General features: G+C 48.3%; 1 protein-coding gene across 6 annotated transcripts in view; it reads left to right on the forward strand.

The window, feature by feature from the left end:
• LOC119456153 (POU domain protein 2) overlaps nucleotides 1–14,990 on the forward strand; it is a 649,805-nt gene that overhangs the window by 622,719 nt on the left and 12,096 nt on the right. For all 6 annotated transcript variants that reach the window (XM_037717773.2, XM_049669568.1, XM_049669567.1 and 3 more), the window contains one exon: nucleotides 11,169–11,284. In XM_037717773.2, coding sequence (XP_037573701.1) covers nucleotides 11,177–11,284 — 108 coding nt within the window. In that variant the 5' untranslated portion in view covers nucleotides 11,169–11,176. The remainder of the gene's footprint in view (nucleotides 1–11,168; nucleotides 11,285–14,990) is intronic.

Below are 14,990 nucleotides of genomic sequence, written 5' to 3' on the forward strand. Positions count from 1 at the left end.
CTTGTCTCGGTATGACGCAAAACCTCTCTTTTTCTAGGAAAGCATCAAAAGCTGTCGCATTTTTTTCACATGCGCTGTAGTTGCTTCCTACGACATTGGCGACACTAATACTAGGTCAAGGTCAGCACACAAGACAACAAGAAAACACTGGCGCAGCTGGAGCCCGTGATAACGCGCTAGCACTATACCCCAAGCATTGAGTCTTTTGTGACAGCGCGCCACAATCGTTGATGAATATGTGGGCTGTACGAACAGCTGAATGAATACTCTGCGTCTTTGCGTAGCGCTTGCATTTAAGTGCGTTTGTGTGTGTATCTTTTAATCACTGCGCTACACTCCTTTGTGCCCTTTGTGCAATCTTGTACAGATATGTATTTCCCAGGCCTATATAAGTTCGTGTCACCTGAGTGGACTGACACACAAGTTAATCGTACAGGTGTGTCGCTAAAGCCAAACAATTGGCCCATTCGAGGCACGCGACACTTCGTGAACCATTCCTGACGTCAATTCGCTTCCCGGTTGCGTGCTCGATGCGTACCTGATATTAGATGTCTTTATCCAATTCTTTATATTTTTTATTATTAAAACTTTATTATTAAGTGTCATTGAAACAAACTATTAGAAGGGCTCTACTGATATCCAGTAAAAGGCCTTATGCACTATCCGTGCGGCAAATGCAGTGACCTATGTGACCTCGTTTAGAAGTCTTCTGAGCTAGGTAACAAATTGCACGCGAATAGAATGGAGTTAAAATTTTGCTTCCAGATCCACTCAGAGAGCCAGTAACAGTTTCCACGATATGGTTATGCGCCGTTTGCATTGTTTGTAGTAAATCGACGGCTCCTGGGACCGTCAGTGGGTTCTCTAAGTGCAACTGCCACTCTCTGAGCAATTACTTTTGATCGTCAAGCGCTGCTATCTAATCACTGCGTCATCAGGACCATGTTAGAGTATCGTGCCGTGAAAGCCTTTTGCGGTGATCGTCCATAATTCTTACCTGATCAGCCAATTCATTTATCACATGAGCTAGCTAGACAGCGCGCGAGCTATTTTCGTGCCGGCTTCCGGCGAAACGATTGCCCAGAAGGCGTTCATTGTGTTTCCCTAAATAGCCCGGCTGTTTTTTCTTCAAATGGGAAATTATGGAAGCCCGTTCGAGAATGAAATGCCCTTAACGATCACATTCGTGGGACCCTTGATGCATTTGCTGCTCTCTCGGATTCCGTGTTTGGTTCTCATCAGCGATGAAATATTGCCAGACCGATTTTATTATTGAACTCCCCTATATACCTAAAGCTAATTACCACGGGTGACTGTTCTGCGCTTATAGTCGCGGAAACTGCAGGCCACCCCTCGTAGAAACAACGTTATTGTTGTAGCGTGAACTGTACCGCTTATCCGCTATCAAATTTGTCGCGTTGGTGAGCGTTCATTCTGCTTCGCAATTTTTTTTTTCTATTTCATTTTTTTTTTTCGTGGCAGGAAGAGCTCGTTTTCTGTCGACTGAATCGTGCTCCTGTAACATGGCATCCTGAAGCAGTGTGGGACAGGACTCCTAGTAGTATTTACATATTTGTTTAGGTTGGAGCTGATGAATTCAAATTGTGAATTGACGAATGCTTTCAAACTGATTTACATATCGCGCACAGTTATACGTCACATGAGCGGTCCTGTCGTGTTTTACGAGAGGTAGCATTTCGTGAACGTGTTGTACCTATAAAAAATTGGTGTCTAACGTATGCTTTCTTTAAAAATTTTCGACGATCTCAAGCTCAACCTTTGAACAATCTTTCCGCTGAATATTTTTTCTTCTTTAAATCATGACTTCGTCACACATACGACTGGTCATGTGGATCACGCTTCACATGCTCGTGAAGGCAACATCCATAAATACATATGTTACTCTCTCTTGTTTCTTTTTTTGTGGGTGAGGGAGTGGGAAGACCATGCTATCTCTCTTTTCTCTTTTCGAAGAGGTCATTGAATGAATGCGGCTTAAATGTTCCCGTCGAGAGAACGGAAAGCCGCAAACAAATAACTTGCTTATCCGAGGAGAAAATCGCCCCGCTTTTCGTTTTGCAAAGCATGCAAGCATCCGCGTAATGCCGGCGATGCACGTCAGGTGCTGGGTTGCGGTTGAGCAACGGGTTCAGTGACCTCCCAGTCGTGTCTAAATTGTTTTGGGAGTGAGCGAATCCCATGGAAACTAACGACGTTATACGCGAGCTTGTCGTTATGCGCGAACTTGTCGCATCTCTGCGGCTTCCTTTGTAAACGACGCATTTATTCGTGTCCCCTTTATGTTGCCTGGCTTTGAGTATTCGAGGAGAACGCCCACGGCGGTGTCTACGCACAACTGCCCCGCGCAAAACACCTTGCTTGGTGCGCCTTGATTGTTTTTTTTTTTTTTTTTTTTTTGCAAGCTCAAGTTTTCTCGTTTTCGAGTCTTGTCGTTGCTACGCATTGGGACGGTGGATTCGTCAGGTGATTTAGTCGCGATTGCCAAGCGTGGAATAGAGACGTTTTTCTACAGGAAGGCCACTTGGCTGCGTCGTTGCTTATTTTGCTACACTCCATCGCAGTTACGATGCTGAATGGATTACCAAGCCTTGTTACCAGAGCTTCCTCACCACGTCGTGTCGTGCTTATAGGCGCACTTGGCAGATGACTGTCGCAATCGGAAGCGGCGTTAACATTAGTAGGCAGTTCCCAGCGTGAAGCGCGTCTCAGCCGCTTGCATGCGACCTCTCCCGACAGTTCGAGCAAGGCGGCGCGGCAAACACTTGCAACCCTCTTCAGTTTGTCGCGCGTGCCTATTTGTCACTCCTTTCAGCCTTCTCGGGTTAAGGAAATCCAATTTTCCTCGGCATTTCTTCCGGGTATAGTGCGGAGAACCGCAGAAGAGCAACCCGTGCGTATAAAGAAAGCTCCTATGAGCCCCGAATGGAGAGCTAGGCGCTTTGGGGGTCCCCCTATTGAGCAAAGGGGAGACGGGTAAACGATCCACTGGGACGAAAAAGAAAATATAGGCCGATCAGAGGGCTCTCCGCAGCAACCGCAGCAGCGGACAATCCGTGCACACGGGCAAAGCTTCTCTGTATTCACGCCTGCATCTGGAGCATGAACGGGGCACGCGTCAAAGGAGCTGTCGGCCCTGTCTCGGCCTGTCTGGCTGGGGCTGTAATGCGCCGGCATGCAGCGCCGGCTGGAAGTATGTACACGCCATGGCATACGCACACACGCGCCCGCGCGTGCATAGGGCCCAACGTCGTCGGAAGCCCCGTGCGTGGCGTAATCGGATTACGGCCCGCGACGTCTGGTCGTCGCATAATGGCAGCTATAGTCGCGGCGCGCGTGGGGCGACGCGCGGATAAAAGCGATGCGAACCCGGGCCCGTCGGCCGCCGCATCTTCCGCTGCTGCGGCGACGGACTCGTGCGAACGTGCGGTCTCTTCCGATTGATGTATATACGTATAATAAGCGCTCCGCTGCTTCGCGGATCCGGTAATGGGTCCTTTGCATACCGCCCTTGGCGTCTTTCCGGCCAACGGTTTCTCGTTCAGACGGAGTCTGTTGGGTTTGTCCCGCTGTGAGTGAACTGTCAACGTGTGGGACGCCCAGAGCTCCCCGGTGAGCTCTGGTGTGATTCCCCAATGTGGGTGTCATAAATATATCCGCATGCCTGGATATTTTCTTTGCTGAGAAGATACCCAATATCTAGCTTTATCTTGTGAAAGGTTGCAGGGCAATCGCATGTTTTTTCTTTAGCTATATGGAGTTTCTTTGTGTTGTTTGGTTGGGGGATCGACGAAGGTGGGGGTTGTCAGATTAAAAAATATTGGATTTTGCGTGCCAAAGCCACGATATGATTATAAGCCACGCCGTAGTGGTGGACTCCGGACTAATTTTGACCATGCACCTGGGGTTTGCTTTTCGCCCCAATCTAAATTCGGCCGCCGCGGCTGGGATTTGATCCCGCGCCCTCGGGCTTAGCAGCGCAACACTACAGCCTATATGCCACCACGGTGGGTGGGGCGTTTGATCGCGCAGTACGACACTGTGAGCCGATATAAAACACTTATTGGTATCCCTTGCTCACCTCGCTTAAGCTGATCGACCTGCCTCAAAGTTATTGATAACCATCGCGTGGTCGTCCTCTTGCGCTTTTCTCCTTATTGAACTTGTCGGCATTTTGGTAAGCGAGGCACTGAGCGTGTCGCGAGACAAGGCCAATCGATAGAAGACTGTTCTACGCGAGACCTCCGGACGTAAGAGCCGTAGCTTTTAAAGGGCAGCGAAGGTTTTGAAAACTTTTCGCGACCAGCGCGAAAAAAGGAACTCCCTCAGAATCATTCAAGCCGGTTGGTATACTTGATATCCGGTGAGTTCGGCAAAAAAAGCATCACCCCTTTCGTGTAAATGTTTGGCAGACGGGACGAGGAAGGACTCGGTGCCAAGCATTATTTCAAGTGCACATCACCGCCGCCTTTATGGCCGCGCTTACTCGATTTGGAAAACGCGCGAACCTGCATCCGGTGAGCTACGCAAAAGTTGCAGCGTTAGCAAGCACGCGCACATCGATGCGCGAATCGCCAGTCTGAACGAGCCCCGGCGGCTCGAATCTCGCACCGTGCATCCGGCCATCTCTCTCTCTCTATCTCTTTATTTTTCTCTCTCATTTTTTTAGTTCACCGTTGCACTTCTTGAGGAACGCTCGAGGAGCCGATCGCAAAGCCTGTCGTAGAATTTCGGCCGCATATTCACCTCTTCCGGTTCTGGGTCTTTCTCGGTTTCTTTCCTTTTTTTTTCCTCTTCCCCATTCCCTCACCCTTTATTCTGTTTGTTGTAAAGCGTTTGCAATGGCTGGCCTGCGTACCTTGCGAGCCCTGGAAAAGCACACGTGCGTGTGTGTTCGAATATCTTTCATGACATAACGCTGCATATACGTGGCGCATATCTGTATTGGCGAGCTGCTCGCGGAGAAGGGAGCAGCGCCTATATATAGTAGACGTCTATATATTCAGGGAACCAGCGGGTGGGGAGGGGTGGACGAGGCGAGATATCGGCCTTTAAAAATTCATCCCGGCACTCCTAAGCGGCGGGCGCTACCTCGCGGGCGAAGCGCGTAATAGCGCCGTAAAGGACGCAGCAACATGCCATAAAGCTGCCTCGGCGCCAGCTCTATGCCGGTCAGCGGGCGCGTACATAGATTCCGAGCGGGCGTGTGCGAGGGGCAGAGGGAGTGAGGAAACAATTTGTGTTCGGCCAGCGTATGCGCCGTGTACATACATCTATAGGTGTATCGGCGAAGAGCCTAGCGGATGAGCCACGACATAAAAAGAGGGAGTGAAAAATAACGGCAGGAAAGAAACCAAGCCGGGCAGTCGCGCGTGCTCCTCTGCTTCCGTTGTACGGCCTTATTCTTCCGGCGTGCGCAGGAGAAAGCTGAAGGAATGGGCGGAAAGGAAGCCGAGAGTGAAGCGGACGGGGGAAAGGAGATAGCACGCGTATAGGGAGCACGGGACTGAGTGGAGGAAGCAGAAGAAAGGTCGTCCCGACGACGTTCATTGCGTCATTTGGTTGCGGGAATACGTGCTTGCGTAGCGCGCGCTGCCGCCGCCGTCCGGGACGCTCTGTTGCCAACCAGAATAGCAGACGCAGCGGCCGCGTGGTGCCTGTTCTTTTCTTTCGTAGCTTGCGCAGCTGGAGCCTTTTAGAGGAGGTTGAACGCGGCGGCGTGTCGTGCTGCGCTTGGAGTTGCCGCCCCGCTGGTCGCGTCTCTCTCTCTCTCTCTCTCTCTCTCTCTCTCTCTCTCTCTCTCTCTTTTTTTTTTTTTTTTTTTTTTTTTTTTCTTGCTCCCCGTTAGCCGTCCCCGCTCTTCGTTGGCTACTTTTCTTTGGTGGGCGAGCCTCGTGGACCCGCGGTTGTGCATGTCGGAGCAGGCGAACGCTTTCGAATGAACCGAGAAGCGTGTGAGAGGGCGAAGCAACGCTCGCGTGCCTCCAGCGGTGAATACGCGTGGTGGGGACAAGGAGCGGAAAATGATGCGGATGTCGCGGAAGAGGAGAAGCGAGATGGCAGCACGAGCATGGAAAGCGGGGCGCGCGTCCGCACAATGGCCTTTGCAAACGGCGGAACATCTTGGGCGAGAAATGAGACCGTCCTTTGGTCGAGTCGCCCACGCTTCGTCTTCTTCCAGCTTTATCCGCTGTTGCGTCGCCTTTTCGTGTGTCTTTTCTTCTTTTTCGTTTTACTTCATTTCTTTGGTGTATTTTTTTTATTATTTCTTTTGCGCGTTTATTCTCCGGCGGCGTTTTCACGTTCGTTTTCCCGAGAAGGCCAGGTTGGCATTTCGGCGTCTTGGAAAACACGCGTTAGTGTTTGTCATATTCATCGACCGGTGCTCTTACCTGTCTGGCAAAGCTCCTGTCCTGAGGCTGTTGTTGCTGTTGTTGTTGTTGTTGTTGTGCCTCTGAACAAATGGCACAAACCCGCTGTGGGAGATCGGCCAAGATTGGGCTGTTCGGAGAAAGTGGATGAAAAACGTTCTTGAAAAAAAAAAAATACTAGATACTAGGAGAAGATGACTTCGTGCGTTCTTAGTGCCTTTCCCCGTGTGTTCATTAGCTTGCTCTTTCACTGCGCTTTTCTCTGTGCCTCTTGATCTTTGCATATATGAAACTGCGTAAATAAAACATGAAATCGTTTTAAACAACTATTTATTTATTTATTTTTCTCTATTCAGTACATGTTCCTGCATTTGTAAGAAAATTTTAGTTTACTGTAGCGTAATGTTACTGTAATATACGCGCTGTAATGACACAACTCGTCAGTTGTGACGAGAAAACTTGGGCCATATATTAAAGCAGTGCTTGGCGCAATGCGCCAATTACTCTTGCTATACTGTGTTCATCCTCACTGGACACGCTCCGACAACTGCCGCGAATAATTAAGCAGCAAACTGTTTAGATAACAAGCGGGTTGCTAGCGCTGCCGTGAGACAAACTGGGTTCTAGTAAATCTACAGGGTCAATGTCCTCTATATGTGGGTATGTATCGGGTGTCTCTTTGTTGCTGTAAGTCGCTTCGCGGTGGCGGTGGTAACGATTTCGAGTGGTGTGTGCGATAGTAAACTCCCGTCTTGTTTGGTATTTCAAATCTTAATAGACCCATGAGGTTAATTGAGAATTCGCGTGCATTTTAGCTCGAATGACTTCGTGCATTAACGCAAACGAAGATGTGGCAGTTTGATGGTGCACCATCTGTTGCTGGCAGTCCGTTGGAGTTAATATGCTTATTTTGCGCGCATTCGGTACCCATCACAAAAAAGAAAGCGTACATAAACGTAGAAAGGAAGGATTTCATTTAGTATATGACGATAAAAAGAGGGGAATTTATGGGAAGCTGCATGTGGCACAATTGTCTGTTTTTTTTTTTTTTTTTTTTTTTTTTTGTGCGACCAGGTTGCTAACCTGTACCTGTGCATTCATTTGGCTCATGCGGCTGATAACGCCGCCATAAAGTTGGTATGGCGGAGGAGTATTTTGTTTTTTCATTAGTGCTTTGCTGGGAACGGAAACTGGCCGGTAATTTTCTATCTTGGCTTAGATTGTTGCATGTGCGTGGGGGCGCGATAACTATATTTTTTTAATAAACGGTGCATGTCTATCGCTCCGCGTGCATCGAACCTACGTGCATCCTGTTTTGCGGCGAATATTCATGTGCGCGATTAGTAAGACGGGACCAGGCATATATATATATATATATATATATATATATAACGACTACTCGGTGCGTTCTGCGAACTGAGCGCTCTGCAGTGCCCGACGTTAGCAGTATGTTTGCCGTATTTTCTGACTGCTTTTGCTACACCCGACTCGCACATGCGCTTACTTGGCACTATCGGCATGTTATAAAAAAATAAAGATATAAACTTTTCAATTCGTTCATTTGGATCAATGCGGTTTCACCGTCCCTGTTGCGTCGTGTATATTCGTTCAAAAATAATGAGCAGCCGCACTACTGCCCGCACAGTGCGGTCACTATTTATTGGCCTTATTGCTCGGCATCTCCCGAAAAAAAAAAAATAGACGTGTCCCCTAAAACAAAAGGGCATCGATAACGTCAAAATAATTTTACGTTTGCTTCTAGCCGGTCGTCGATCGCTTCCAAGGCGTTGCCTGCGTCATGACGCGTGGCTCTCATTCATTAACTATATACGATCCCTCTGTCAACACGAAACATCCGAATACAACTGTCTTAATTAGTGCGAGAACGCTTCTGTAGCGCTAGCAGATGGATAGCACACGTCTAGGGGCTTCATGTCAGGAATTACTCTATCTGCAGCGCTGTCTTTTGTCGGAGGGTGGATAATTTATTATATACGAGATATTATATCGTACATGAAAGGCAGAGTGGTTGGCCTGAGCTATAATACACTCGAGTCTATCCGCTGCTCGACATATATAGTCCAAAACATTTCTCGTAGCTGATTTTGCTGCTGTGTGGTGCACACTGTGGCCAAAATATCACCTCACACCTGCGAGCGCAGAATTCGGCGTCTTCTGCGGTAGTACCAACAGAGGGCAGTCGCAAAACACGTGTTGTAGAGTCTCGGGCACTCGGCAGTTTTCACAGCTTGGGCTTTGGCCGGAATGTGCGCACGTAGACGACGGGAGTCGCTGTCTTGTTATTGATTGCGATACGCTTGCGTAAACTCGTCGAAAGGCTGACCAGGTATGCTTCTGTTCAGCCTTTCGTTCAGCAGCTTTCAAACTTTTCCTGACAAATAATTGGGAGGTAGCATTGGAACATTGCGAATACGGGACCATGACGAAGACAGGGAACAAATGAACAATACGAACACAATGCGATCTGTGCGCGTATTCGATGTATAGCGCTGCTGTCATTTCGTAGGCGACAGAACTTGTGAATCAGCGACCTGTACCCAAACGTCTGTCTATGTACAATTTTTGTGTTGAGTAAGCTTTAAAAACTCTGTTGCTATGCCACTGTTTCTTGTTTTGGCGTTACTTGTGAATTCTTCTTAGACAACAAAAATACTACATTATTCGAACAGGAGACTGCTCTGTTCAATTCGCATGCAGTTTAAGCGATGTCTGCGCCCTGCTTCTGCTTTCTTGTTCGTAACTTTTAAAAAAAAAGTTGACTGCTGGTAATTGTGCCGTTCCCGCCAACGACAAACCACACTCAGCAGTTTGAAGCCGTCGTGACGCCCTCTTGGCTGCGTCGTTTGTAGAACAGTATGTATGTTAGTCGCCGTCACACGTGCATGCTCGTGCTGCGTGCCATACGCATTGCAAATGCGCTTTGTGGCATGCATGCACGCACCCGTTACTTGGCGCGCGGTGCAGGCTGGCAAAGGCCACAACAGCGAATGCGCATGCGCAGCCTACCCTGGCAGGCGCGCCACTTGTAACGCGCCGCTTCCTCTCCTTGCCTGCATTCGAGGCCCAGGAAGGCTGAAGGGGGAAAAAAAACAAAGGGGAAATGGCATAGTGAAATAGGCACGCCTGCATGGCGTAGTAGCAAGAAAAAAAGAAAGGAAGAAAGAAAGTTGGCACGAGCTCTAATTTTAATGATACCCGCTCCCTCCTCCTCCCCCTCTCTCCCGTGACGCTCATGTTCCGGGTGCGCTCTGTACGTGGTTGTTGTCCCCTTCCCTCTCCCGCCTCAAGTCTTTTACGCATGTGTGGTTCGGGTATGCAGATGTGCAGCGTGGGACCCATCTCTCTGCCCACACCCCTCTTCCCGCCATTTTATTTATGGATATTTCTTTCTCGCCTGTGCGCTATCTGTTGGTCACGAGGTTTGAACGTTGCGGCAGCTGCGACGCGTTCGCTCGGGGCGCTCTCCCTTTCCCAAGCTGGTGACTTTTTTTTTAGAGCCCTCACCAACGTGCCGTGGCGTGCGCCCAGGCTTACGGGCCACGGATGAGCATGTAAAACGCGCTCGCACCGCCGATAGAATTCCTTGTTCATTGTGGCTTCCGAATTCGTTTCTTTTCTTTTTCTGTCTCTCCTCGCTTTCTTTTTACTATTTTTCTTCGATGGACGATCGGAAGGAACTCACGTAAGCCTAACAGTTGCTATTTATTGTCTCGTGGCCTTGATGTAACATCGTGCCCTTGATGTTACCAGCATTAAGCGCGCGCTGCTTCACTAACAGGTGGCATCGACGCCGCGCTCTGCGTGCTTTTACATGGATTACATGGATACGCCCAATACGCGCTTTTTGGTTAGTTAAACACAGCAGGTGTGGTTAGCTGTTGTAGCGCACCTGCCTTTTGGCCGTGTATTCGTCCTCATTTACGCTTGTTAGCTCACCGCTGTGAACATGTTTACATCTGTCGGAGCGTATGGCTCAAAATGAGTATAGTGATAAAAGACCGTTGTTCCATGAATTGACGCGCAGCACTGCTTGCTTCGACATGTACATGTAAAGCGTTGCTGAAATTTAAGAAAGTATCTGCCAACACTAAAGTAAGGACGTGTACTGACGCATAATGCTGTGGTTGAAGTTGAGGTGTAGCCTCGACGGAGGCTACACCTCAAAATGTGTAGCCTCCGTCGAGATGTTGAACACCGTTCTGAGTACATCTGCAAGAGGTTGAGTGAGAGCGAGTGAGTAATATATTTAAATGATGGCTGGAGCCTATTGGAGAAATGAGTAAGGGGAAGGGAGGTCTGGTTGTGGACGCGTGAATGCTTTGCATACGCGTAGCTCCATGGTGAATTAAGTGTCTCTTTAACGGTAGCCTGTGCATGGACCCAGTCATCGAAGGATGCCACTGCCTTAGGCCGCAAAATGTCTTCACCCCTTTGCATTCTCACACGATCGGAGTTACCTGAAATACCTGCGCTGGGCCTTACTTTGTGGAGAAATGTTCTCGGTCCAAGGAGTTGGAAACAGCAATTTGCGTAGCAATGTCAAACGAAGTCAAACATACGTCGCATTTCCTCGCCGAGTGTGTGTTGTAAGTTTTCAGCACTTTAGTTGATGAAAGGTCGGTTGGGTTGCAAGTAAACAGAAGTTTCCAACATGTGGCCAAATTATGCTCTCGATTGGAAGCATTGACTGTTTTTGTCGGCTAGCAGTTTCCCAAACACTGTTCCTCTAACGTTCTCTTGCTCTTTTTGTTTTTTCAGATCCAGGGATGAACGGTGACCTCTCGAACGACACACAAGACAGTGCAACTAGTCAAGACACGGGCGACCTGGGTCAGGATGAAGACAGTATGGACTCCGAGAAAGCCCTCAATCTCGTAAGTAAACTAAGTTGGCAGCTCTTCTGTTCTTTTTTCTTGTTCTTGTGCAGTTTTTCAGTCCAAAAGGCGTCCGCGCCGCATGGCCCTAGATATTGGATTTTTGTTTTAGTTATTTTTCAATAGTAATTTGCCCGCAATCCATGCATTGGGACAGTAGTACATTTTCAGTCAGATCTCGCTGTGAATTTGTTACTCCGTACGGGAAACGAGATGGGATTCAAGCTGTGGCATGGTCTGAATACATTGAAGTAATAAAACGGTGCTGCGTTCGACCCCCAAGCACCGGTCGTAAGTCTGTGCCTGCACTCAGCTTCAAGGGCAAGTCGAAACTTTTGCACTGCAGCTGTGGAAGTGAGAAAGTGTCCTCTGCGTTATCGCATCGTTCCTTCCGACGTCATTGCTGAGGCTTGCTCTTCGTACGCTTTTGGGCAGGAGACCGCCAACTGCTATACTCAAAGGTGACGCTGTCGGAATGCGAGAATAATACGTTTGCGGTTGGCTACGTTTCTCGCATATCATTTTCGTTCGTTTATTTGTGGACGTGTGTCTCAATTGGTCAGGTAGAATGAGGGGTACCGAGCGGTTACTTACAACCGCGTGAACCACCAACAGACGATGAAGTCAGGTGAATCATAGAGGAAATTAAGTTTTCTTTCAATTTAAATGTCGGATATATTATGGAATAGAAAAATTACAATGAATGAAAAGAACTTGCTGCCGGTGTTAGCAGAACCAACATCTTCTGCATCACACGTGCGATGATGTTATGTCGATTGAGCTACGGTGAGGGCTGTCTCCGGCGTCAACATTTTTGTGCATTTGTGCATGTTTACTAATCCTGGGAGTGTTAGCCGGCGCCGCTCATGGCCATGGTGGCGAATGTGGAACATCCTTTTAGTCGCAAACGTCACGTAGAACGCGAACTTTAGAAGCAGGCAGCTGGCCAGTAAACCCTCTATGCTATATACCTCATGAGGCTGTTAAAGTCCAGGGATAAGGGAAGCCGAGCGGCTCGTGTTATCTTTTTTTTTAGATTTTTTTTTCTTCTGCCACCTGTCACTAAAGTCATTGTTAGTTGAGCAGCGTGGCTCCGTCCGAATTCAACTAGATGACTCACGTTACATCCTATTGCGATTGAATGGCCGCTTTTTGGCAGGCCCTTCCCGCTCCGTTACTTTCAAGGCCATGCAGATGGCGCTTTTACCAAGACAAACGTGAGAAGCAGAAGCTTCATTGTGTTCACTATTTCGCAGAAATTCACGCGGATGCCTTTCTCCGAAAGCACGAATAACGCTGTTCATCTCGTCACATTATACAGTTTTGTTCACGCGTGCGCAGCAACTTTCAGCGCCAACCTTCCGAGAATGGCGCTGCATGGTTCACTCGATTTGCTGCCGCATCGGTATATATATATATATATATAGTGAGAAAGGGAAAAGAAAATGTGGGGTCTTTAGCGTCCCATAACTGCGCATCGGTTTATGAGGGACGCGGTAGAGGAAAGCTGCAAAAAACATTTGTTTACCCTGGTTTGTTTGACATGCAACCAAAGCGCCTCTACACGAGGTTCCTTGCATTACGCCCGCACGAGAATGCGGCCGCCGAGGCGCCAGGAGTTGAACCCGCGACCTCGTGCTCGGCTGAGCAACGCCACAAAACAAATCAGCCACCGGTGCGGGTAATGGGAAGGAGCGACAAGAAGCCCCTCCCGCCTAACATGTCAGGCACTTTGCGAAGAAAGCTGTTACGTGGGACAAAAAATACTTATCGAGCCGACAGCTCGTGATACTATACAGTGTTTCTGGAGAATGCTGTAACCGCAGTCAGGGACCTAGGTTACTTCCTGCTTATCGTGTGTGCGCTCCGACGGCGATAAAAAATGCCTCAATGGCACCAGGGCGAATGTGAGTCCCCCTCCGTGCCCGTGTGTGGCACGTATCGCGCACTGGCGCCGAAATGAGAGCGATAAGAGCAGGGCGGGCGAGAAAACACATTCAAGGATGTGAGCCAATTGAGCTGACCGTGAGGCGGAGACGCCGTGGACGGGCGCGCGCTTCCGTCAACGGCGGTCGCGGTCTGCGCCCCGCGGGGCAGCGGAGCGAGAAGGGACGTGGACTTCCTGGCGTATACAATCGGCACCGAAAGCTTACTGACCGTGCGGTCTCACAATGAGCCGAATATTTCCGTAGCCTGGGCACAAACCCCGGTATTTGAACTTTCAGCCTGCACCACCACCACTACTATACTACTACTACTACTACTACTACTACTACTACTACTACTACTACTACTACTACTACTACTAATTGCACTGCTACTACTAGCTAATACTAGCAGTATATAATACTACTAGTATGTACTACTACTGGTATATATGCGAACATCGTAGTGTTGCGTGGCTTTACGGGCTAACCGCTCGGAAAATCAACGTTTTCTTAGATTCTGCGGTCCGTAAAATTTTGATGCGGACTCTACGTGTAAATGAGGACCGCTGAAAGAAATTTCACGGGGCGAGCTCAGTAATAGCTACAGGACCGACTGTATACAGCGTCGTGCCGCGGCACTTTATCGGTGCTTCTACTATACAGTACACGACATTTTACTTTTAACAGAGTTCTTCTGTGTTTTCCATGTCCTTCCAATTAAGCAGAGTTCTCCCAAATACATGGAAGGCCTCTGCTTTTAATTAAAGGGACACTTTAGAGCAACACTAAATCTCGTTTTACCCCCACGGTGAAGCGCTCATTCAAAACTATTTTTATTTATTTGGCAGAAATCGTTTGTTTGCTAGTAAAAAAAAAATGAAATTTAACCTTCCTAGTCTTTTTTTTTTTTTTTTAATTTCGTGGCGAAACCTCAGCGCCGGTATACGCTGGCGTGATGTCACAAATTTCAACATGCTTTCACGTGTACAATCATTTTAGGGCGGGAAATGTTTCCGAAACTTTTCACGTGAGATGTTTGGCCCCTTCTGAATGTTGTGCAGTCATTCTTTGCCGATGCACGTTAAAGAACCCCAGGTGGTCCAAATTCCCGGAGTCCCCCACTACGGCGTGCCTCATAATCAGATCGTGGTTTTGGCACGTAAAACCCCATAATCTAATTTTTTTTTTCTTTGCCGATAAACAAGTAGTAAACATTTATCTAATTTTATGACGTCACGGCGTCCTGGTGCGGAAAGTTCAGTGCAACCTCGCCAACCGTCCTTCGCCTATATAGCCGCATTTACATGAATGCGACAGTAGCGCTTCGCATCGCATTTGTAGCTCATCGCATGCAGGTAAACAGCGGTAATGCGCCAGGAAGGCGCATCACACTAATATCAACCTGATGTAAAAATAAAAAAACGCAATATTTCGTGTCGGGGCGTGTGGTTGGTTACGCTGCAATTTTGAGGGAAGAACAACCTTGTAATTCGTGGTGAGACTTCGGATGAGGGCTGTTCATCCGTGCTAATGCTAGCGGAAAGGATTACTTTCTCTCTCTCTCTCTCTCTCTCTCTCTCTCTCTTTCTTTCTTCCTTTTTAGCTGATTTCTCATTTTCATAAAAGTTCAGTGCTCCGTTCTGAAATGACAGACCAGAAATGGGGGAAAAAAAGGCACCGCGCAGCGAGCCTGCATTATTTCAAACGAGCCAACTTATAGCTAACGGTTTTTGAAATTTCCCATTCCAGCAACGTCATTTGGCGCCGTCTGCATTCAA

The sequence above is a fragment of the Dermacentor silvarum genome, chromosome 6, assembly GCF_013339745.2.
Source record: "Dermacentor silvarum isolate Dsil-2018 chromosome 6, BIME_Dsil_1.4, whole genome shotgun sequence".
NCBI lineage: Eukaryota > Metazoa > Arthropoda > Arachnida > Ixodida > Ixodidae > Dermacentor > Dermacentor silvarum.